At 31.7% G+C, this 27,236-nt stretch overlaps 2 protein-coding genes across 2 annotated transcripts in view; one reads left to right on the forward strand and one right to left on the reverse strand.

Moving 5' to 3' along the window:
* Positions 1 to 27,236, reverse strand: part of LOC126847422 (CCN family member 5) — a 112,377-nt gene that overhangs the window by 6,546 nt on the left and 78,595 nt on the right. Inside the window, exons 3-5 of the mRNA XM_050587635.1 lie at positions 24,976 to 25,186; positions 2,554 to 2,645; positions 1,405 to 1,534 (exon numbers count right to left, since the gene is read on the reverse strand). Of these exons, the coding sequence (XP_050443592.1) occupies positions 1,405 to 1,534; positions 2,554 to 2,645; positions 24,976 to 25,186 (433 nt within the window). The remainder of the gene's footprint in view (positions 1 to 1,404; positions 1,535 to 2,553; positions 2,646 to 24,975; positions 25,187 to 27,236) is intronic.
* On the forward strand, positions 3,926 to 5,140 carry LOC126847424 (uncharacterized). The gene is made up of 3 exons (XM_050587636.1): positions 3,926 to 4,110; positions 4,313 to 4,681; positions 4,748 to 5,140. Exons 1-3 carry the CDS (start codon positions 4,066 to 4,068, stop codon positions 4,994 to 4,996), a joined length of 663 nt encoding a protein of 220 aa, XP_050443593.1. The 5' UTR covers positions 3,926 to 4,065; the 3' UTR covers positions 4,997 to 5,140.

The following is a 27,236-nucleotide window of genomic DNA, read 5'->3' on the forward strand; positions in this document are numbered from 1 at the left end:
TCCATACATATTATTCAATATACCTGTAACTAATGTAATGTGAGGCAATGTGGGAGTGTGTTTGTTCGTTGATACTCCCAACCCCATCTTTATAGGTCGTTTTGTAGTTTGTAGAGCAGAAATACGGCGCTGTGCTGTGTTTGTATAATATGTATATTGTATATTTTACATGTATATGAAAGGATTTCAGGTATCTTTTAAGTGCTACACTCGTGGGGTGCACGCAATGGTTTTTAAAAGCTCCGTTCCTTGCTCTGATTCCAACCATGAAGGGCTCTTTTGAAATTCAACGTGACTTCGCATAAGCGCACAAAGGTACAAAGGTTTTCTTAATACTTCCAGTATTTGAAAAACTATCCGGTATGTGCACTACGGTGGTTTTAATATAGTAGTTTTATTTTATTTTTTTACTTGCAGTGACGATAGCAACTATAAAAATAACCTAATTACATTTTTATAGCCAATCACGTCAGAAAGTCTCATTTTAAATTGTAGTTTTATGACGTTTATTAAATTAGTTATCATCAACTGCATAACGCAGTTCAGGCGTAAAATCCCTAGTAAACATGTTTTGAACTTGGAAGATGAAACTTTGTAATAAATAATATTATTATATTTTATTAACACACTTGTCTCATTTCCCAAAAACCATTAAAGCAAAAAAAAAAAGTCTTAATAAAAATATACAGTTAGGGTTACCTTGTTTTTTGAAAATTAACAAAATCAAATTGTACTTTTTTAAAAACAGCTTATCAGACTTTGGATTCAGATATTGAACTATAGTAGATATCCTTACCCTTTTTTGTACTATTGTGTATACCTACATTTAGTAATGTTAGTTTTAATTGAGTTATAAATTAGATTCGGCAAAACATTTTTATATGAACATAATAATAACTGATGTACTTGTAAAAACTTGTTTGCGGCCTAATTGCACTATTAAATTTTACAACAACAATTATTGTAAAAATAATTTGATCAAATCCATGAAAAAAAAAATACAAAATACATAACATGTATATTTTTTTGTACTCGGAACGACTGTATTTTTTGGAATAATTGAATTAAATATAAATTTCCAAATATATCTTGTAAAATCACAAAATAATATATAAAAAAAACTTACAATATTTTTTTTTAAGCCTGTAGTTGTGCGTTTAGTACTGATTGAAATATATATAAAAATTAGTTCAGAGTAAAATAATTATTGAATGCAATATTTATTAATTATCGGTTCTTATACTTGAAATTAACAGTGCAGAATATATATTTAACTGTAAATAGTGTTAAGAAGTAGGTGAGAATATTATCTTTATTATAAAAGGTCAAAAAACAATATAATACTATAGACTAATATGTAGTCGGTGAAAGAAAAATCCAAAAACTTGGGACAACAATACTTACTGTTCATATTGTCACACATCCATTCTCTGCAACACTGACCGGGGACATCAACTAACCGGGGATGCCTACATAGCCCTCTAGGTGATATGTTCTCTTGAGGGCAAAGCGTTGCACAGGCGTAAGTGCCATTCTGAAAAATAACAAGTCGGTGGTATTAATAATAATACTTGAATTAGAAGTTCGAACTCAATAGATCAGAGATTTATTGTCTAGATACCTCTCCTTTAAGACAATATCAGAAAGAAGACAATTTTGACTAAGACTACACTAAACAATCATTTCTAATATTCTCTATTTTTTTTTTTGTCACATAATATTACATCAAGTTATTATACATTTAATTTACAAGTATTAGATTTATTCTCTAATTTGATTTTAGTTAAAACATTACAAGCTGTGGAATTTTATCATTCGTTATTACTGTTCTTGGTTTTGTAGTAAAAGAAAACACAGAAGTATTATTTCAATTAATAGTAACTTCGTATTAAACTTGGAGTTATCTCATCGAACAACCATACATTAATTTTACTTGGCATTCATAGCATTTATTTTTGTGAAATATGAAGTTACAGCAGCTACTGAGACAGTTAATAGGATATTATCGTTGAAGTCATCTCGTGCTGGTTTAGATGTGTTAAGTGTGGATATTTTGAATACAAATATGGTTCGAAATTTTCTCACAAGTAACGGAAAATACCTTTATTGTGTTAATGACTCAAACTAAAAAAAAGGAATAATTTTTGAGAAAAATGCGGTTAATTAAATTGTGTACAGAAACATTTTAATTTTTAACCCTTGTTGAAGTCCGTTATTATTTAAAAAACGACTCAGGAATTTAGATATAAATTTCATTTAGATAAAAAAATTGTCTTTTTTTAACGAATCGATCAGTGATAGGTATTCAATAGTGACCCACACACATAACTATATTGCATATACATTTTTTTTTTTTATAGAACAATAGAAAAAATGTACAACATCTTGACGATTTACACTGTACAGCGTTCTTTTATGTGGCAAACACAAGTGCTATTACAGACATTTCATCGAGGTCAAGCATTAGTGTCTTGTAAAGTAAAGTGTATGACCTTTGTTAGTATATGCATGGGCAAGTGTTAATATAAAGTTAACCTTTTTTTTTTTTTTTACCTGACAAGTACACTGTGTTCTGCAATCTAGTCTAAACGTTTCTCCATTGTCATAAGTCTTATTGTATACTGTACATGGTAAACCTTTCACAACTGAAACAATAAAACAAAACAAATGAATATATATTAGTATACAATATTGAGCTGTATGTAAGTAGATACATAGTAAAAACACAGATAGGCGGTTTACAATATTGAACAGTTTTGAACAACTGATCGAGTAAAAGCTTGAATTGTGTTAGAAAATAATAAAAAAGTTTGTATTTATGTATTTTTTTAATTAATATTGGGTGTTTATCGCACTCAATATTGCATTTTTTAATCTCTTGTAGTTTATTAACCGCGTTAAAAACTTTGTAATTAGGTTATCGTGTTACGCGTACCGTGTGTAAATATTTTATAAAGGACTCACAAGCTAAACTAATTAGTTTCTACTGTTTTTTTTTTCAGTACATACAATCCACAGGCTTAAAATAATTATATTATGCGATACGGAATCAATACCCATCGTGAAGTCTTCGTCCTTGGTTAATTTGTGGGTGGAAAACTAAGAGCTGTGGTTATAGCCGGCTTATAATAATATGAGTGTTAAACTTCTTTGGACAAGTTTAAAGTCGGTTTAATTAGATGTAATCTAAGTTTGCGCTTGGCAAACTTAATGTCGGGTTAAGTCAATATTTTTTATGGACACCTATTTAGAGTGTTTGTAGTACTGTTTATTGGTTGACAATAATGATGGGACAATTTTCCAAGCCAATTTTTATTTCAATATATATATATTTTTTTTTTATACCATAATATAAAGATACTTCCTAGTAAGTGTAATGAAATTGAGTTTTTGAAACGCATCAACAAGTATAAGTTGATTTAATTTCAACTTTTTAGCCTAACTCATATTATACGACTGATATTATAGTACAATAGATTTTGCAAATAATTAGTTTGATCCTCAATATACAAGTATACAAATGTGTTATAATGGGAAGCCCTTTTAGGAATATTGTATTCCCACCTTCTCTATAATAATTATTGTCATAAGCAATTATTCCTACTTGTTGATATTTTAACTAGTATGAAAATGTTATAACCGAATATATATGTTTATTATAATACCGTGTAAATTGAATTGTTTTTTAAAAAATGTGTTCAATACTCCATTGCATTACTTGTAATTTCAAAAAATAAAAATAAACAAATAAATATAGGCAAATTATGAAACGAAACCTAACCTGACCGCAATGCTGCTATATCACAGAACTCAGACTTTACTTAGCTGTGCAACACACACACAAACACGAGTACTCGTTTATAGTGTTTAGTCAAGTGATTTATGAACTAAAATCTAGACTGTTAATACAATTAAATCCAAAACGCTTTTCTTACAATTATTTATGCTGAACATTTTAAAAAGCTACTGCATCATACTTAGTTTTAGCTTCAATGCAGAGCTGATTTGTGTGTGTGTTTTTTTTAACATACAATTTTTTTATAATTCATTTTTGTTAAAAAAAAAATGATTATGAAGAACACAGTGAAATTGTTTTTGATCGTTTTGTCGGTACGGCAAGTATTTATCACTGTTATATTAACGCAGAAATTTAAATGTTTAAAAAACAAATTTTTTTTTAGATATTATAATATACACATGCTTAAAATCACAAGTGTTTTTTATAGTATTTGAACGATACAGGGTGACAGGGAAACCCACGACTTGTTTTAATGTTACCAACAGCTAGTATTGAAGTTAATATTGCTTTCAGAGCTGTTCGGTGACCGTAGCAGATGAACATACACCTTCTGAACTGGTCGGCCAGGTACACCCAAAGGCACTGAGACAGTTCATGGAGACACAAGACGATCTGAAAGAAATGTTATCGCTGTACGACATTTTCTATACACGCATCAAAGGCGGAATTGTTTCGGCTGATTACGAGCCCTTCTGTCGTTCGATAAGCAAATCGTTTACGTTTTTGTTCGACAAATACTTTGGCGACGAGGACAAATGGAACGCAGCAAAACGGCTGATAACCGAAGAACACAACAAGTTGATGATTCCAGGTGAAAGCATCGAAGATTTAGTATGGGTCGAGCGTGGCAATTTCAATATCGACACGGTGCCAGAAGTAAAGGTATGCGTGTGCTTAAGTGTGATGATGTGCGAGTATTGAATGATAAACGGTGCTTATGATTTGCAGGCGTTCCAGTATCGTAGGATCGATTCGAAACTACCGCACGAGTTACTGGAAGCTGTTCAACCTCGGTTAATTGTACAATTCCTGGAGAAAAAACAGACAAGACAAGAACTGCTAACGTTGTATACAATTTATTTGAAGTATGCCGAAAAGGATAGCGCCGAATTCGGAAACTTTTGCCAACTCTTAAAGAACTCGTTTGATTTCCTATTCGATAGATATTTCAGTAGCTTGTCAAATAAACAGACGTGATATAATACTGTATAATATTACTGATGGGTATAATAAAAATTAAAAAAAAATCATGTTCACGCCTTCATAATATTTATGTGAGTCAATGTATTGTTTATTTATATGAGTTTACTATAACTATTTAATGTATAATTGTTCATTTCGTGTGGTTTTGCATAAATAAAATTCCAAATTATTTAATTAATACGACAAAGGGCCTTTTTTTTTTTTACAAATATACTTACGAAAAGCCACCAAGACAAATTTCTAGGCTACAGTCAAGTAGTATAAGTAACGAGCACAGCAACCATGAGTGTATACTCAAATAATGTTTTATTAAAATATTTAATATTAGTGTTGGAATATATTCACAAATGATTATTCAAATTTCAGTTCAAACGTCTTTTGAATTTACCATACACATTTTCTTATATTAAATAGAGCATAATTTGTTCACTTGGTTTGTATAATACATTTTTATGTTTCAACATTATAACAATTGTCACAATACCTACAATTTGTATTGTGTTTTTTTTAGGTATTTAAATTTACATAAACTATTTTGTATTACATTTTCCTATACCAAACATGTTTTATAATTATTATGATGAAACTAAGTAAATTTTGGGTTTGACTGTTTGCATTGGTCGTATATTATTTTTGCAATTGGCATTTTAAAGTGTCACAAGTTAAAAAAAGTTCACTCCTTGGCCCTTTGAAATGGGGAAAAACATGTAACTAGAAACTTCATACCGCCATGTGTTTTGTAAATTATATATTATGAGTCATTAAAACCAATTTAGTAGGTTAACTTACTTGCTCATATTGGATTAGTTTTTAAAGAACTTATACACGTTATACACAGGTGTGGTAACTTAAATCGTTTCAACTAGAATAATATAATATATATTACATGATGTGTTTCCAATAATAATAATATATCATTTGAAGAAAAAAGTTATGTTATGTTTACAGACAAAAAAAAACACACACAATTGTAAAAAAAATACCATCTCAGATCCGCACGACGCCAATTTACTTAAACCATGTATACTCTGTTAAATAATAAAAATGATAATTTAGTTAGAGATGCTTAACCCAGCTATTCTTTTTTCAAGAGTATTAATTTTAATTAGCTTTTTAATTTTGACAGACCATAATAAGGAAGAGAAAGTTTTATAAGTAGTGCCGACTAATTAGCTTTGTGACTGTAGTTAGGATTTTCTGAGTAATATAATTATTCATAACAACTTTACTCGACAGTATAGAACAGTACGTTTAAAGGACTAATTAGCTGAATGAAATAAAAATAAAAATATATCTAATGAGAATTGTAAAAGCACCTTATTGTTATACATTATCTTATCATATGTATTTTTTACACCTTATTAGTGTGGAAATGTACTTATAAAAAATCAAGTCAATTTTTATGTATGAGTCACGATTTTGCTAGTCAGAGATTTGTTACTACTGAATTGCGTCCAATTAACCCAACCTGAACCTAATCTAATCTTGAGAAGATTATAGAAAAATGTTTAAAAAAATTAACTAATGAGAATCTACACTACAAGCGGATACATAGGCACATGTATATTATGTCTTTATATCCAAGTATAGGAACCTAAAATTGTTTGGTACTTTCCTTATCTCTAATCTCTTATCTTTTATCTCTAATTTAGTATCCCCAATATCTTATGCTAATCCATTATCTCTATTTTTTTAATCTCTTATCTCTTTTCTCTAATCCATTATCTCTATTGTATCTCTTATTTCTTTTCTTTAATCTATTAACTCTAATTTATTCTCCCTAATCTCTTATATCTATTTTTGTCTCTTATATCTTATCTCTAATCTAATATCTCTATTTTCTTCTCTTATCTCTTTTTTTCTAATCTGTTATCTTTATTTTTATCTCTAATCTCTTTTCTCTAATCTAATATCTATAATATCTTATCTTTAATCTATTTTCTCTAAATCTATCAACTCTATCATCTCTAATCCATTAACTCTAATACATTATCTTTACTACCTTTTCTCTTATCTCTAATCCATTATCTCTAAAACATATTCATGTTAAAATTTGATTGGGTAATTGGGGTTTAATTTAAGTTAAAAAATTTACTGTACATAATATACTTTATAGCTAATGTTATTATTATTAATTAAAAAAAGAAAATCACTCGTCGATAACTTGTTTAATAGTTTTAAGTATTCATTTCAATAATAATAACTGATGCTAAACTCGAAAAGGAAAAACAGAAAATCAGCTGATAAGAAATTTGGTGGTGACTATTTTTGTGTTGGATCCTGCTGCCATTATTTAAATGTTATAAGACTGATAGCAACCAAAATTATTTACCATTTGGGTATTAGCCACCTCGAAGCTAACGCGGAGGGGAAAGATAGTACATGTCACAGGGCTTTGGTTTTAATATTATAGAATTATTATTGTTTTGTGGTAATATTAATTGTAGGTCTCTACAGTGTGTTTGGTCAAGAAAATATCGTATTCGACGTCAACAGCAATTGCACATTATTCCTTTTGGATTTCGTTTAAGACCAACACGCTCTAACCGATTGCGTGCGACAGCACTATGGAAAATAATAACACGCATACTATTGTATTGTATACGTGTGTTTATGCATTACAATACATATCTGCGACATGCTGGCAAATAATGTACGGCGATATACACCGTGTGTATATACATTATACACTTGCTGCACGAGGGTTGAATAATGTCAGGCGTGCAAAACCGGCATAATATACGAGTTATCGCTTCATTACTACACATATACGACCACGCCACATGCCCTCACATTATTATAATGGCGACGGTGGCAAAGAATATCCTTTTCTCGATTGGTATTCATCTCCTCGACGTGCCAATCGATCGGTCTTAGGATTTAGCTCTAAGAGGCATATCAGACCGTTTACCAGCCTCCTGTGTATGCGCCCCCCTCTCATTAAGAAAACGATACTACTCCATTGGTATTGGTAAAGATAAAAAAAACAATCTGCCAAAAATATTGCAGGAAATAATCGACCGTCAGCTATTCCCAGGTGGCCTAGTGTAAATCCGCAAACAACTATTTTAGATGCAGAATTGAATTGCTGATCGTCAATCTTTAAATTTACACTAAAATATGTAAACCTGTACGTCTCAGGTAGGTTTCCGATCAATATGATATAACGATAAAATAACAATGTTAGGTTATAAAACAGATATGTTTAGGTAGGTCGATGTATTGACATTGACCTATATAATGTTCAACGATAAATTCCTAATGTTTAATCGCCATAATTAACTCTAAAATTAGTGCACACAATTTACTAAGATTTTTTTCTTAACACTTTACATCAAGGTTGTTCTTTGAGAACTTGTGAGTTTATCTATTAGTATTACCATTAATTTGTAGTATCCTACTAGAAAAGACCTTCGCTCAAACACATTTTAAACCACTCCTTTTTACATTCCTGCGGTTCAGGCGTATTCCAGGTTTCCAAACATTAGCAGCAAGGCCTCCTCAAATTAGTAAATCATATTGAATTAATGTTTGGTTATTATGATAGATATACTGTTTGAATAACTAGCATTGGTACGACCTTCAGTAATTTAAAAAACTAAAACTCTAAACACGAAGACGCATTACTAAATTATTTCCATGCAAATTCCATCATAAATACTTGCCAAATAAGGAATACCTACTTGAGATATATGTTTTGTTACTATCTGTAACACCTTTCAAGTATATATTTTAACAAAAAAACTATTTAGTCATTTTAATTGGAAAATAATGTTATCAGCATACAAGTTAAATTTAATTTCAGATAGAATCCGAGCACTTTAACCTTTGCAAATGTCAACTACCCATTTTTCATATCAGCTACTCAAAAAACCGCTTGTCTAATTATACCTTTAAAAGGTACGATTAAGCAGAGGGTACATAGTAAATTGTTAGAACTAAGAAACCAAGTTTTTTTCTTCATAAAACACTTGCAGCTATACTTTCAAAGGAAATGAGTGTTTCTTATTAAATGGACCACTCTGTATAAAGCATTTTCGACGGATTATATTTAATAAGCTTTACGTTTTTTATTATTCTCAAGTTTTGCTGAATTTTCTGCAATTAGGCCCGCATTCGTTATTATTTCAAGAATCTTCAAATTGGCAACTTCAAGAATCTTTCTTAAGAGCTTTAATGTTTTCCTCGAAGTAGACATTGTTTTAAAATTCGACTTCGTTGGAGTTCCATGGCTTCGGAGTTTGAACTGTAAACACCTAACAGATTTTCACCAAATTAAAAATGCAAAAATTATGCATGTGGCAATATGTACACTAAATTGGGAGGGATTTTGCAGTCATGTTACATTATTTCTTCGAACAACTTTGATATTCATCGTATCCTTATCCCCAAGGCTGTTGTGTCAGCTCGGGCGTCTTTTGATAACGTTTCTAAATTATTAAAACGTGTGTTATTTTTGCTGTATGTGGCTTACATAAGATGACGTACACATGTTTTCGTAATTGGATAATTCACAAGAAATAATTTCAAAAATAATGTTTGTTCGACTATACATACATTATTAGTATGGTAATATCAAAACGGTTGTGTTGGATACCAGCAACCATTAAGGCTGACATAACAAGGCCTACTGGCGAATTCAAGAAAGTCACGTCGAGCTGGAGCAGAAATGTTTTAAATCACTATCAGCCGGTTTCATGGCACAGACTTACATTGTAGATTCAAATATCATAACTTATTGTATTTTGTAATTCAGATAATATTATTATGTCTTGCCTGTCCTGAGTCCTGAGTATAACAATGAAAACTACTCTTATCACTACCTACCTTTTTTTTTTAGGCCTTCAAAATAGAAAAAACTATTTTAATGACTTTGATGACAAACTATTTTTAGAAAGGTATCTAAACAATGTGTCGTTTATGAATATAAATTATTTATATAAACCGAAACGTTAAAAGAAAGTAAAATAAAATGTCAAACAATAACAAACTGACAAATTAAAAAATACAATCACTTATCAGTTATCACGTTTGTAATTACTAATGAGAACGTTGGAATCAAGGTAACCGCTTTGGTAACCCAACTAACGTGTTGTTAACTCAACAAATATAATTTAACAATACTTATGTTATGGAGAAATTTATTTTATTTAACCAGATGTTAAATTTAAATGAATTTTCAACTAACATTGTGTTAAGAGTGTATTTAACAATAGTTGGCGAAACCGGCTGTATATGTATTAACGTGACTCGTGAACGTTTCTTATTTTTTTTTTTTTTTTTTATCTTAGTGGCTATCTTTATATACTAGTACTCGACACGAAAATGCATATATAATATCTACGCTATAAAAGCTTGCGTTGGGTTCTTTCAAGTGTGTATGTCATATAATATTATGTATATAGATAACGGTTCAAGGGGACAAGAACAAGAGCTAGCATAACAAAATAATATTACATTTACCAAACCGAGCAGTGCTTGTTTCAACATTGTACGCGACCGATAAACGTTTACGACTCATGCAAACGGTCGTTGTCTTTCGGTCCCTATCTTAAACGGTAGTTTTTATTTTGATTTCCTAGTTTTTTTTCTGCCTTTTGTTTGCGTGTAAACACAAAACGAGGACTAACATCGCGGGCTGAATCGTGAACTAAAGTAAAAACTCTTTCTTTATTAAAATATATATTGTGGAAAAAAAATTTGAAAAACCAGTAACTCACAATTCTATAATATTTAGGGTCTACTAATTAAATTTCTCTTTCTACCATTGAACTTGGTAAAACAGAACACGAATAAATGTAATAAAAATGAACTTAACATTACTAGTTTTTTATGGGTAAGCATTAGTATCAAGACATAATATTTTAAAATGTATACATAAATTCAAATTGATTAAATGGTTCATGGAGGATTATTTAGAAAGCCACGATTTATGATTTTAAAGATAATTATGAACCTTATCACACATAACAGGCTATCGTAAACTTTTGGCGGGAAAAACTTATTCAGCCGGTTTTACTAACATTTGTTAAGAATTTAAATTATTGGTAATTATATTTAACAACTAGTTAGTGAAAATTGGGTTTCATCGAGATTTGTTAGCCTTAACACATTGTTAAATTAATCACCCGAAATCGGCTTGTTAAAATGTATTGTAGTACTTATATATAAAATATTTATATTATTATAGTTCAAAAATTGTTTTTTAATTTTTGTTGACTGAGTATACTAGTAATATATAATTACACATTTGATGACGAACTTCTTTATGTTGAGTATTTAGAAAACAATAGAAAAGACAACTTCGATAACCCTTTATTAGGTAAGCATAAGTTATTTTATGTAGATAGATTAGGTAAAAAGGAATGGCACAGACTTGCATTATAGGTTTGAATATCATAATTTATTGTATTTTATAATTTATATAATATTATTATGTCTTGCCTGTCCTGAGTATAACAATGGAAAAAGTTCTTATCACTATGTACTTCCAAAATGCCTTTAAAATAGAAAAAATTATTTTAATGACCTTGATGACAAACTATTTTTAGAAAGGTCTAGACTATCTGAACAATGTGTTAAAAAATTATGAATACATTTTTTATATAAACCAAAACGTTAAAAGAAAGTAAAATAAAATGCCAAATAATAACGAACAAATTGAGTAATACAATCACTTATCGATTATCTCATATTTTGATGACCAATGAGAACGTTGGAATCGAGGTAACCGCTTTGGTAACCCAACTAGCGTTTTGGTAACTTAACGATATTAATGTAATGGTGAAACTTATTTAATTTAATCAAATGTTAAATTTAAAATTATTGTTAACTGACATTGTGTTAAGAGTGTACATTTTAACAATAGTCGGTGAAAGATATCAACGATAATTTTTTTTTTTATAATTTCTGTCGGCATAATGTGAGTATAAAAAAAATAAAGACTGCTTTATTTATTATTATATTTGACCCGTATAATTTAATACGAATGAATTTGGGTTTTTGTCACTTTTGCTTATGACGAGGATGTCTCTACGAGATCATTCGTTTCCCAGCTAGTAGGACCGTTGCGGTTGCGGCTTAGGAGGTTTTGGTTTATGTCAGTAAAAAAAGAAGCCGGGTAGAGATATAATAAAGTTTAACGCGACCGAATTATCATCTCTTTGGCGGATCCGGTGTGAAACTTTTCGTTCCACTTGGCCGGTCTAAACCGCCGCTCATTATTGAATGTAAAACTTTGGAATCTACATGAATACGCCTAGTAATTTATTTACATTCACTTCAAAATGCCGTTTTCATGGTATTCTGCGACAAAAACTTATCGACGTCCGTCAAATCGAAATCATCCGAGGCGACCTTCCAACGACTGACACAATATTCAGTTTTTTATATGTATCATTAACCCTGCACGTTTTATTTAAATTGTTTTTTTTTTTTTAATAATTTCTTACCCGATTAAACGTGGGCCGTGTAATGTACTCGCAGGTCACGTAGTTTAAAGCCGTTTAAACATGTTAAAGGTCTGTTTTTAAGAAGCTTTGTATAGGCAATATTTAAGAAAAAAGAGGTTTTAATACATTTCGACCATGTCAATTAATTAACCCGTTAATTTCTATAAGCTCTTGGTTTATTTTAGACACAAAAAAGCTAGACAAAATTTCGACTGATGGTGCAATACTGATAAGATGGTCCAATTCGAGTTCTTTGTTCTATTGATAACATTTGTTATCATTTGTTTTTCGCTAATTCCTAAGAACTACTCCAAGATACTTGAAAACTTCCAATTCTCCCAGTTCAAATTGCATCCTGCCTTAGTCAATTTTTTCAGATATGTTATGGCGTTGTACTACTTGACCTTCTTTTCAACTGCGTACAGTACCATTTCTTCAGACATACGATTTCAATTTAGGACATTTTAATAATTATGTTTCTCTGGTTTGCATACTGTAACTGTGTTTTGTACAAAGTATAAATTCGTTAATGAGATAACATCAAAGAAACACTTAACATACCTAACTAAAACACTATAATATATTAATTGATTGTACGTCATAATCATAGGTCTAATTAGGGAGGGGGGCTTAGGGGTATCAGTAATAAAACATTAAAAAATGTACTACTAATCTGTTGACAATATTATAACGGTTGAATTTGTTACAAAATGGTCTAAAATTATAATTATACAATAGAAAATATACTTTTCAAATTGGCTGCATTGGTCGCCGGCTAACAACTATAGGCAAGTACTTGTTATGAACAAGTTTTAAAACGTTTAAACTAAATTCAATGAACGAAAAAAAGTACCTAGGTATGTATGAGTCATTTTAAACTAACATTTCAGTGTAACAATAAATTAGCATTATCTTTATTGGATTCCAGACAATTGTGTACATATGTATGAAATTCGATTGCATGTTTTACAGCTGTGACGGTGTACACTAAGTATAACGACGTTGGTTATTAATACTGATGGAAACGATAGACCAGCATTGTAGTAATCCCTGGGGACTTTATGCTTCGCCGAACTCTCAGAAGAGTCTTAGCTAGTGTTGACATAACGTACTGGGATGCCATAATTCGGGTCCAACGAACACACAAGGAAAACAGTTATTGGTTTTCCTGTTTTCGGGACGTTCGTCAATAATTATTATTTTTCTCTTAAAAATATATAATGCAATTTTCTTGTAAGTTTGAATTTCGTCGAGTACAGAGACAAAATGTCTAAACCAATTCACCAATTACAGTATTACTGAGACACTAATGTTAACGTCTTGGTCAATTAACATACCTAGTCAGCCGGTTTCACCAACGTTTGTTAAGAATTTACCTTATTGTTAATTATATTTAACAACTGGTTAATGAAAATTGGGTTTCATCGAGATTTGTTAGCCTTAACACATTGTTAAAACCATTGTTAAACTAATCACCCAAAATCGGCTTGTTAAAATGTATTGTAGTACTTATATATAAAATATTTATATTGTTATAGTTATTCAGAAATGGTTTTTTAATTTTTTTTGACTGAGTATAACAATGGAAATAATTCTTATCACTATCTACTTCCAAAATGCCTTTAAAATAGAAAAAATTATTTTAATGACCTTGATGACAAACTATTTTTAGAAAGGTATTTGAACAATGTGTTTAAAAATTATTTATATAAACCGAATCGTTAAAAGAAAGTAAAATAAAATGCCAAATAATAACAAACTGACAAATTAAAAAATACAATCACTTATCAGTTATCACGTTTGTAATTACTAATGAGAACGTTGGAATCAAGGTAACCGCTTTGGTAACCCAACTAACGTGTTGTTAACTCAACAAATAGAATTTAACAATACTTATGTTATGGAGAAATTTATTTTATTTAACCAGATGTTAAATTTAAATGAATTTTAACTAACATTGTGTTAAGAGTGTATTTAACAATAGTTGGTGAAACCGGCTGAATAACTGCTATAGATTTAAATTCGATTGTAAGACATATCATTGCAAAAAAAACGATGCAATGTTTAATTTAGCTAGTTTAACGTATGGTGGTTTTTTTTCTAAACTTGTATTAGTTAGACCAGCACTAGCAGGGTGGGTTCCAGTCCCACTATTTACTAGATCAATTCATTTAAACATATATCAACTATGTAGTGTACTCTACCAATGATTTTACTCTGTGAAACCATTTATTATTTTATTATATTGTATTAAAGGGCAAAAAGTACAAGTCTAAGTAAACGCCAATACTTCATGTGTGTGTGTGTGTGTGTTTTTAAATTAAATTAAATTTGCGACTGTTTAGAATAGTTTGAGTGAGTATATACCGGGTCGGAGAAAAGTGAAATTTGGTTATCTACAACATCAGCTTTGAGCCGTTAAGTTTTTCGCAGCAGATGTCTTTCCATTACGAACAATGGATCTTTGTAATATATTATAAGGATGCCATACATCAACATCGAGCCAATTGTTTGCACGGGTCAATAAATCTTCAACGGGTAACTTTGCTGGAAATTATTAGAGCAACGTGCGCATTGTTTCGCACTCTCGACGTGGATTCTTATCTGGCATTCAAGTTTTCTCATTATAAAGTTGAACGGAATCAAAATATTGTGATTACACACCCCAAAAACAACAATGCTAAGCAATAATGGCCACGTGAAAACGTCGGAATAGTTTTGAAAGAATGGTGCCGCCGAAGAAAGTATACCACCGTAAATAGAAACAGTGTAGGTTACACTCGATCTTCTCGAAAAACCATACTTAAGGGCAGAGATCTATCGAGAACGGTCCTCTTCAAAAATCCAGAGAGACGGAGTGCCTCTTAACATTTATACACACAGCATATGAATAATTAGAGTGTGTAATCACAGTGGATTTCCAGCATTTGGCAATTGTATTTATAATGATATCAAGAATGTTTTTTTTAATATAACAAAATAAGAAAATAACAAAGTTGGGAAAAGTTTTATTTCCTGCCCCCTACATTTCTATGCTTACAGACTGTAGTTGAACAAAATATATCATTATTAGGATTGGAGAAGTCTGACAGTGATCAAATCAATTTTTTAATAAATGCTTGGATGCAAAACAAAAAGAAATCATTATATACAATATACATACATAAATAATATTTTAGGCAAAAAATTTGTTGTTTGTTTTTTGGGGTGTCTATTGAAAAAAAGAAGTAAAATTAGTAAAACTATTAATAATTCCTGAAACAAAAATCATCTTAAAATACTAAATTTATCATCCCGTGAACGTGTTTCTTATACATAAACCGCAATAAATACCATCAGGTAAGATTACATAAGACTGAAAGAATTCTTCTAAAGAATAATTTTCTAAAAATGTAACAGATTACATCTCCTCATTTAAATTTTAAAAGTCTATAACGCTCAGGAAAAAAAAAAAAAAGGTAAATAAATGGTAATTTTATAATATTGTACAATAGTCAATAACATTAATACAAATATTTTCAACAATAAAAATGATGACTTTTTATTGAAAATGAGCGTATTGTGTTAAATGGATACTGTTTAATGTTAATTATATTTGTTATAATTGTAGGAAATATGCTTGTGGTCTTTTAAATAGCAGACACGATTAAGAAATGCGACCATTGTGACTTTCCTAATAGGAAGATACTACATACAATCTAGTGTTTAAAACAAACTATTTACAAAATCAGTGAAGCTAACCAACAGTTTAACAAACACTATTCGTTATAAAAAGAAGAATATGCAAGTATATGTATATTTTTTTGCCACAAGTATAACACGAGTAGTTTTGGATGCAATATCATAATGCGAGTTTTTTTTCTAATATTAATATAAAACGATCAATATTGATATAGTTCACTGGTTCCATTGCAATATCATTGTAACGTGAACCGTTTTGAGTGTGACATAGAAGTCTACGGAAAAAACCTTTGTGCCAACACAATATACACGTGTACGGTGTTGTATGTACCAACCTGCTAGTGTTCTGGTTTAATGAAAAAAAATTGCAGAAATAAATAAATAAATCGCAGTACTTCTATGCAAACATTACTCGTGTAGTGCGAGGCAAACAAAGACGATGAATAATAGTCAACGCCAAGTATGTACTATAACGCGTTGTACACGGTATTCATTTTTGCTATCATTATCACCTATACTCAGGTACTACACACATTTTTGCCAGGCTCGCCATTAGTTATATTCACATCTATGAAATGATTGCGAAAATGAAAAATGTTTATCCACGTCAGTTCTCTTGGCAATTTCGCCAAGCAAGTATATATTATGGTTTCTTTCTCATTGCCTACGACTCATAATAAATTATGGTGATCATGATGATGATGATGATGCATGTAGGTTAGGTTATTCGGACGATTTGTGTTTGAATGTTTGAAGTTTATAACTCATTTCGCAGATAACCATGATATGGCATGCGACACATCATTTAATACAAAACAATTCCAAGGACACCACTGAATTGAGGATAAAATTCTAACCCAAAATGACGTGTCACATGTCATATGTTGGTTTTGGTCACATGCCGGCCACTCAGTGGCCACTCGGTGGACGCAAGTGTGGCCAGATACCAAAAATACATGTTACATAATATCAATTCAACAAGATTTTTTCTTCTGATTTCAAATCTGAAATTATTTTTTTCGTGAGACGATTTTTTAATGAGATAAGAGTTCTATTTAAAATAATTTTCAAATTAAAAAAAAATGAATACTATTTATTGTACCCATAGAGCATCCTAAATGTCTCATTTGAAGCTCGGTAGAACTTTACATTACACCCTGTATATGGGGTGGTAATTTGTTGTTTAATTCAATTCAACTCGGTGCATTGTATTATTGCAAAAAGCCAGACGACTAGATTGCTTTTAATTTTTCTATCTCGAGTCGGTTAGGATGTTAATCGTACAGCGCGAGCACGAAGTTGGAAAATTTGCATGACAAGCAACCGAAATATTGGATTTGCCGAGAACAATAGTATACTCAACACAAAGACTGAGCTTGGGGAAATGTTTAAATAAACATTTCTTTTGTCTTTGGTGATATTCTTATTTTTTATCGGTCATCCAAACCGCTTAGTTTTGACTAGACCGGAATAAAATATGCCTGTTTAAGCCGATGGGGTTTTTTTCAAAAGACTATTATAATGTGCAGTAAATATCTTTTATAAAAGATTGCGTCTCGTGTGTGGGCTGCTTGTAACGATTACCTTTATTCTAACAAATTGATTCATTTAAATTCGTAATTGGAAATTAGGATTTACAATTTATTCGGTCTTTTGTAGCCGCAAAATTACCTTTCTAATTGAACGGCTATGGCTGCTCAGTACTGAGTTACGCTGCGAATTAAGGTACAGCGCATTGCAGTGGATTAAATTAATACGGTAAGTTAAATGAGCTTCTTGTATTATTCCATTTATACACCTAACCGTATAAAATATCACGTTCTAACGTCTTGAGACATACAACGTATGCAATGTGCACTTATTCATTGTAAGCCCTTAGAATTAAGACAAATTTTTATATATGCATAATTTTTTTGTTTAAAGCAATTAGTAATGTTTTACAGAATTTTGGCTTTATGGACTTTACCGTTCGTATACAGACTACAACAATTAAATGCCAAAGGTAAAAATGTTCTTTCGGAAAGTTAACATATTAAAGTATTTATGGGTGAAATTTTGTTCATTTATTACACAAACGTTTGATAGAAAGTTTCAAAACTATATTTTAATATGTTTTCCCCGATTCTAAAATGTAAACTTCATTAAACATAAATTACCTTAAATGAGCTTCGCGTTTTACTATAATATATATATTTATATTAAAATATATACATAGTTCTTTAATAATGTCTACAGTTTATTTGTTGAATAACATTAAGTAGAATTTTTGTGTATTTGTCTATTATCAAAACGATAATAAAAGTTCTACATAGTTACCGTTAAAATATGTCAATATTGTATCTAACCTAACCTAAAGTTAGATCTAATAATAGAATGTTGGTGCTTATTGACTGACTTGAAGTAATTTATAAATTAACTTTACACCATCAACATTGGAGATTTTTCTTCTAAGTCACATAAATTTCTGTTTGTATGTTTATTTGGATTATTTCAAATTATATCGTTATCTCGATTGATATTTGTGCTTTAAATTATTACCTTGTATTTTAAAACACAATCATATTTGTGTTGTTAAGCGAATCGACTATTTCGAGAAAAAAAACATGTGGAAATATGTATTTTTACAATTGTCAAACCACATTCGCCAAATCCGCGTCAACCTCAGTGTGTTCTAGGATAAAGTATAAGAAAATCGAAATGTCGTTCAAATGACGGGTGGAAACGAATTCAGATGTAATCCTGTCTTGTCCGTTTTTAAGCGAATAAAATACAACGTGTTAAGGTGGGCGTCGTTTCGCAAAAAAATAAAGCCAACAAGGCATATCCATTTATCTCTAACGTTGTGGTATTTTTCCCAAGCTTGGCCACAATAATAATATAATAGTTGGTCAAAAACTAAAAATACATCAAGTACAAAATAGTTCAATCCTTTTTATCGGTCGATTAGAGTTTCCACTGCCTACCCAGTTTAGATACAATTTTTATAGCACAGTGAATATGTGTAATATGTTTCAGAATGATATTTGTTATTATATTATTGTTAACAGCATACTATTTGAATAGATGGTGGTTATCAACCCTAATCGTGTTCGGTCTATCACAAAAATTATAATTTTACCTTTGAAATGATTTTTTTCGATACTCTGTTCGCCTAATGAACGGTTGTGCGCAGAAACGAAAACGCGTCATACCGTATGCGCCTGCGCAGACAGGAGTCACTTGTTTCTGCGCATTTTTTTTCTCTACTTGAACAGAGTATGTATTCATTATTTGTACCATCTGTTCAGATTGACATCGAGTGGTTTTTTTTTGGGAGGAGGAAAGGGAGACGGGAGAGTAATTTAACTAACATTCTCAGTTATGGAATTCCTACAAATTCCTGCGACTACACCCACGTACGTTTCTCCTCTACTGTGAAATTTCCAATGACAACAGACACGTCGGTAGCCGTTTAATTTGTAGTTTATTTTCCGAAACCAGGGTTGTTAGCGATGAGATAAATGACCGGATGTGCCCATCTGCTGTCGGTAAAGATTTGGACGGGTCCTTTTTTGTTTTGTACAAGCTTGCCCGGAGTAGCCGCAGTGCAGTTGTCTCTGAGACCTCCATTAATTCCATTGTCGGTTCGACAGCGTACACGTTCTACCACTACCGCGGTCCACGGTCGGTAAGTCGAACATGTGCATATGTGTGTATACGGCTTCTGCTGATTGGACAGCCGCACGTCGGTCGCTCGTGGAAAAACCCATTGGGTTCCGCAAATACTTTGGACGACGCTGCGAAATCTTTTTCGCGGTGGGCTCCGTTGATTGATAACGGTCCCCTGGTTCGGACGGGGCGAGATTAATTATCATCAGCCTTGGTTGTCGGGGAAAACAGAATTTCTTAGCCATCCCTCCATCCGGGTCCCCTTCACTTGGCCCTAGTAAAGCCTCGCTTTCATTCACGTCTTTTCCAGCCACGCGTCTCCGAAACGTCCTAATTCAATATTTGATGTTATTCCTGCCAACATGTACACTATATACCTACACACACACAACAAACCGCTACCGGAGTATACAATATAGTACAATGCTACTTGAACAATTAGTAATAATAATTATTACGGTGTGTAGATAATGTTGAATTTTCCGGAGCTCAAGTGGATGTACCAGAGCAAGAGGTGAGACAGCAGGAAAAAAGCGCAGGGATTGTCATTAATTAAACGCTACCGATAATTCTATCCATTGTAACGTCACAGCAAATTTAATTTGAAAGTCGAGTTTAGGAGTTGAAAGCTTTCTAAATAATTAAGCGACGATTCCCATTGAGAACGGAACGCTGTAAACCCATTGTCAAGTATTATTCGCTAATGAGTCGATGACCATCCTCTTTAATCGATTGCCTAGTATTACCAGATGTGTTAGGATGGACTAAGCTGTGTCTTATACATTTTTATAGATAATCATGAGGATTTCAAGTGAATGTAAAACGTGTTGATAGGTAAACAATAAAATCAAAATATTTTAACTATTGTTTTAAAATGTTCCAGGAACTTTGAGATGGTGTCAAACTTTAACGGTAATTTATTTTGGTAACCAACATAACAATAAGTGGAGTATAAACTTTAAATATTTTCCTTGTTTTCGAGGAAGTGATCGGATTGAGAAATTTTCATAATAACAGCAAGTTTTTACCAAATATTACCTATAGCATTTTTGACCCTGTTTGATGTGCTCAAATACATTTTGATAGTGTTGTAAGTGGCGCAACATCTGTTTTTGACATTTGCAACGCCGTCAATTGTTTATTCGTTAACACGGCTGTTTGTTTATACTTAGATTTGTCCAAAATTAGGAAATAATTGAACCCTATTTATATTTTGAAAACAGACGCCGGAAGGAATTGTCTGTGTAGGAGTTCTGTTGCTAACGTATAATGATTATAGTAATCTTAAAATTGGTAAAAAGTATATACATATATATTTTAAACTTTATATTAAGTTTTACAAATAACAACAAAATAGCATAAATTCAACGACAATTTCTGTGTACTTTATTTGAGTTCTTATACTTTGTTGATTGTAGAGATTACAGAGATAACACAAAAAAACCCTATCACATTATCCCTATACCTTATTACAAAGTCAGATTTAAATATTCGCTTTAACAAAAGTATCGATCGCGCTCATAAACGGTAAAATATATATTTTCTTAGTGCCGGATAACTCATTTCCATTCACCCAAATGCAAAATAAAAAAACCAACGCTTAGCATACAAATCATTATTGCCGTTTAAACGGAATTTGCTTAGAATATAATCATTTATCAGCTGTATTGTTTGTGTATAGGTGGGTTATAATATATACCGCTTATACTCCCATGGGATATTTTGCAAGCGTTCGAGGTTCATCAAAATAACCTTTTTTTGCATCCTATTTTTTTTTAAACATTACTCGTTCTTGCATTTTTTTTTTATCTTGTCACATTACACAAAAGACTAATACCTGTACACGTCTGCGGTTGACAAGCTGATATTATCTTGCGGCGACAAATTTACCGTCTGCACTGGCACGTGCTGGTTTATTATGATTTTTATTTTTTTTTTATGACACGAATATGTCTTATGGCTGGGTATGAAAAAATTTGCACTAAAGGGATGGGATATTAGTAACAGTGTATTTGAGCTGAGAATGTGATGGTTATATTATAAGAAAATCGAATAATTCCCGGATAACTTGCAAGGTTTAAGCGATAAGAGAACTAGCTGATAAGAGATGATTGATAAAAGGCAGAAAATCAGCTGACCAAAAGACATATTTCTGATCCAATATCATTTCCTTTAAGGGAAAGATTAATTTATGTTTGAACTGTTGTACTTGATTAAGTTAGGAACGGTTGATGCGGTTTTTGCTACAATGAACTACCTATTAATCTATTGTTATTGATACGGTTAAAACCGTTAAAGTAAATAGTTTTATTCGAAAAAATGAAAGGGCTATAGATTTCTCGTTGGCGGAGCAAGAATTTGCATCGTTTAGGGTTGGTGTGTGTGTTTTGTTTGTCGAGTACACGGTGAATACGAATGTGCCATTGTAGTTTACTTTTACAGAGACAAGGGTCGTGGTCAAATATCAATAAGGTCACTGTCTCCTCGTACCCTTCGTTCGACGTCGAATTACATAATATGTTACTATTACTGTTATTACAATCTACAGTTTTCATTTTTTTTTCAGACATATTTTGGATGTTGGAACAATCGTTATGGGCTATCGTTTAGATTCAAACGACTAATAAAGCAGCATATTTTATGGCTACCTACTTAAGTACCGAAAAGCTAGTTTTTCATATTTAAAATTTGCATGCCAGAATTAAAACTAAGTTTTCCACTAGGATATGCTTACTCCTTCCGTTATTGTTAATCACCCTACTCATTACTGCATTTTATTTGGGAAACATTGTTATTTTTCACCACACTATTTGCATCCAAAATAGTACACAAACTATAATTAGCGATTCAATTATTCAAAGTAAATATTGGGTCCTATTATCAAACATAATTTGTTATACAAAAACAGGAATGTAGAAGGTTCCTCTAGTTTGTTTCCGCCCTTTTCAAAGTAGAGTAACCTAAAGAATAAGTTTTGAACCGGCATTATATCTAATTGGGTAAAAGTATAGCTAAAGAAAATATGTGGTTACTCAAGTTCATGAATTATCTGCCCTGTTCTTCTATTTCACAGTATTTTACTTTATATTGTAATTTAATACTGTTTATCATTTTTCAAACATTCATACAATGTAAGAAAAGTATAACACGACATGCATGACTTGTAAAAGTTCCCTCTTGTTTTTTTTAACATAGAAGTTGGCACCTTTCATTTCATAAAAAGAAAACACCGTGAAACTTTTTAAGCAGAAACATTATAATTGAACGATTTTATTTATTAATAATTTAATTGGGCATTTATATTTAAAAATAAAAGGTACCTACTAACAAATGTAAACTTTATGTTTTTATTGCTTTAGTTAAAAGCAAAAGACATTAAAATCCACCAGACTGTTAGTAATGTATACAAATATATAAATCTCATTATCATTATTATGTTAAATAAAACGTTGGTACATTTTTTTTTAATTATAACTGAAAAACTAGGTCATAGTGATTTAATCCAAAGATGATATTTTAATAATCAAGGAGAGAGTATAAAATAACTACACTTAGGTAGGTGAACCTATGATAATTAAATGCAAATGTTATCAACTGTTTTGATTTACTCTTCTCTAGTTTAAACTAGGGTTGTCATTTGAATTACAACAATCAAATAGTAGGAATATTCAAATATTCGTATTAGAATACTTAATTTTTATTATTCGAATAATTCTCATCACCAGTTTAAACATGTACCAAAGCCCTATTATTTCCAATGCTATATTTGGGTATATCCGGACAAGTACATTGCATAGCTTAGACATACAATCTTTAGCGTGTATTGTCTGGGAATTACATTGTTATTTTCAGAGTGATGGCAATAATTATTACAAGCCGGAGGTGAATTCAATGATAAATGAACTCTTACAATTCACATGTGTGAATGAGTATAATAATGTGTTTCCTATATTACTTGTTTTGTTGAACAAGATTTTAGGCTATATACAGGGTGTCCAATTTTAAGATACTAATCGATTTATCTCCTAAAATACAAATCCAACCAAAAAGTTGATTATTAGAGACTTTTAAAGTACAAAAGGGGACGTTAAAAAAATGGTTCAAAATTCAAAATGGCCGACTTACGGTCAAAAACATGTTTTTTTCTTTAAAAGGAAACCATGTAATTTTTGTTAACCAAACAAATGTTCTTATCAAAACTAACAACAAAAATGTTTCGGTAAAATCCATTATTTGTAAGTTAAGTTTCTAGCTATTTTTAGTTTTGTTATTTTATTTTGATGTACATGGTGACCGTGTCATGTGTGGTAACCGTGGTATGTGTGATAACAATGGCATATTCGATCATCTCAAATAAGACAGTTTTAGTCTTTGCCTTTGTCTTTAACATTATCATTAGTATTACCATTACATTATCATTATCTTAATCGTTAACGTTATCCTATTTTCTGTGTATCACAAAGACAAAAACCATGGTTACCACGCATACCAAAGTTACTAAAAATACCACGGTTACCATATGCATCAAAATAAAATAACAAAACTAAAAATAGCAAAAGAGATTTAATTTACAAACTATGGGTTTGACCGAAAAATTTTTCCTACCAAAGTTGTTAGTTTTGATAAGTTTGTTTAACAAAAATTACATGGTTTCTTTTTTAAAAAAAATGTTTTTGACCGTAAGTCAGCCATTTTGAATTTTGGATTATTTTTAACGTCCCTCTTTGTACTCTAAAAGTCTCTAATAAACAACTTTCCGAATGGATTAGTATTTTTTGAGATAAATCGATAAGTAATTTTAAAATGGGACTCCAAACTGTCAAATTCGAAATTTTTCAGACATATTTTATTTTAGTCTATTGTCTGTTGTCTTCACGGTTAAACTTGTACAATTTCGACAAGTTATTTAATTCACAAACCGTGATACATGCGCAGTACATCAACCGGGCAACTAAAAAATGTTAAATTTCTAATAAAATATATGCAATTTATTTTGTATTGTTATAAAACAGGTACTGAACTATTGATGGGAAGAAGTGGGGGCAAGATTGGATCATGTGTGGATGTTTTTTATGTTGTCGAACGAATGTCAGGTGCGAAATTGCTACACTTTATTTGATCGACAACATATTATGGTCAGCTATAAATGGTTATTAGAATTGCAATACACACATTTTACACAAGGCACTATACCTCTACATATGCCCGCTGGACTGTAGTAATCGTCGTACTGGCAAACGAGGCCTTTCCTTTGGTCGCACACGGCTATACCGTCACACGGGTCTCCGTCTTGTCTGGCGCACACAGGACAGCATCCGCAGCCGTCTCGGGTGTGCGGTACTCCAGGTTCGCACACCGGATCCCTGTTGGCACATTGACATGGGTAAGTGCAATGCGATCGGATCTAAAGGGGAAAAAATAAAATTAAAGTCAAAGAAAAATATCTATAAACATTGAACATATAGGCAGGTATTTTTATGTATAGGCAGGTTTGACCCGCTGACAGCTTCCCCGGTGGTGATGCCGGTTAAGCGGGTCTACCGAAATCCGCCGTTTCATCGCATATTGATCTCGTTTCCTTTTTTGAAATTACTGTGCTAGAATAACCAAAACGACCGTCCAAAAAGGGGAGATTAAAAAAAAAAAAAATGGTGAAATATGCAAACGCGTCGAAATGTAACTGGTCTGGAAAAAAAAAAATACCAAACCCTTTGCTCTTAAAAATCAAACAAACCCGGGGTTTCTTGTGTAGACAGAAAAACGGGGAAAATATTGATTTTACTTAAGCGAAACAGATATTTTACACGTTATTCTTTTAGTTTATATTCAAAGTTATTTGAAACAATGTATGCAAGTACGATTGCCAATTTTCTTGGCGCACTCTAGTGGTGAAAAATTCAACTACCGAGTTATTTATCTTGGCCACTGAAAATTATACACTTTTTTTAATCCAACCATGCTATTATTCGCAATTTGAAAAAAAAAATGGAGTAATCGCTTGGGTATCTGAGCGCTTCAAATGGTACTCGCTAATGCCAAAACTTGAAAACAGTACATTTTTTTCTAATTTAAAATAAGGCGCTCGATAGCTTTAACCCCCCTCAACTTCTAAAGGGCTAATTTTTAAACAAATAAAATAAATGAGCTTAATAAGTTTTTTTTCTCAAATATATTAACTGCAAATACAGCACGATGACTGAGCCATATATGTTGGATATTATGCCGAACTTGCCACTATAAAATATCCATTTTAGCGTCTGGGATCTTGGCAACTAATACGTACGACATAACATCTAAAGTGCAATGGTTATCCATTAGTTGTTAAAGTGCTCGTTTCGGAATTAACGATACACGTGTGTCCTTGGTGCTTGCGTGCGTTCATTGATTCATTACATTGGCAGAAGCCTTCACGTTAAGTCGTTAATAACTGTTACGGTTTGAGCCAATTTGTTTTCTATATTATGAACAGTTACCAATAAGTAGCTGGAAACGGTTCGTTCCATAATGGCCCGTGATTACTGCCGTCACGTGTGTATCCCCACAACATTATTTATAAATAATTATCCACAGGCATGCAATTTACACATTTTAAACTGTAACTAATGTGGAAAACCCCAAAATATTGGAGCTTCTCGACGGAAAGTCGTACCAAGACGACCTGGCTTTGAATAGCTTTTGCAAAAAGTTGAAGAATTTCAATATTTAGGAGTACTAAGAATGATTGGTCACGCATCTTTTGCACCATCCAAATTCCTCAAATCCTAAGTTCTTGCTGAGAAAACAAAATTAAAATTGTACACGGTAATATTTAGACCTGCCCTCACTTATGGACAAGGACAAATGAATGGAGATGGAAGTTCAACGAGGAACTTCAAAAAGAACTGGGCTTAGCACCGGTCACTAGTTACATACAAAGAATACAGTGGTTGAGCCATATTATGAGAAGAAGCTAAGAAGAATCCACCAGAGCAGTTATGAAATGGAAACCGAAATGGAAAAGACCTCGAGGCAGACCGACAAAGAGGTGGGGCTAGGAAACGTAGTAGAAGAGGATCTTAATGCCCAAGGCAATTGTTCAAGATCAAGAGAGATGGAGGGATGTAGTGATGGCGGCAAAGACTCTAATAGAGTTTGAAATGCCAGTGAAGAAGAAGAAGAAGCTGTAAAATCTATTGTTTGAAGAACAGCGTTCAACGAAAACGAGACAAAACGTTCATACGGCGATTGATAGCGGAATACAGTTTACAGTTTTTTGAGTAAAAACAATATAATCACTTTTTTTTTTCAAGACAACAAAAGTGAGCTGAAAAGAATACATTAAAAGCGAAAGGGTGCGAACATTTAGTTGATGACTGATTAACATTTGGCGAAGTTTTGTACCGTGTAGAAAATAAATTAAACTTTCTACAACAATCACATACCGGGTATCAGCAAAATTGAATGTGTCCAAAATA

The sequence above is a fragment of the Adelges cooleyi genome, unplaced genomic scaffold, assembly GCF_023614345.1.
Source record: "Adelges cooleyi isolate 19-005CV unplaced genomic scaffold, UGA_ACOO_1.1 ACOO_flye_CR_arks_rails_tigmint_CR_PRNA_108, whole genome shotgun sequence".
Classification (NCBI taxonomy): Eukaryota; Metazoa; Arthropoda; class Insecta; order Hemiptera; family Adelgidae; genus Adelges; species Adelges cooleyi.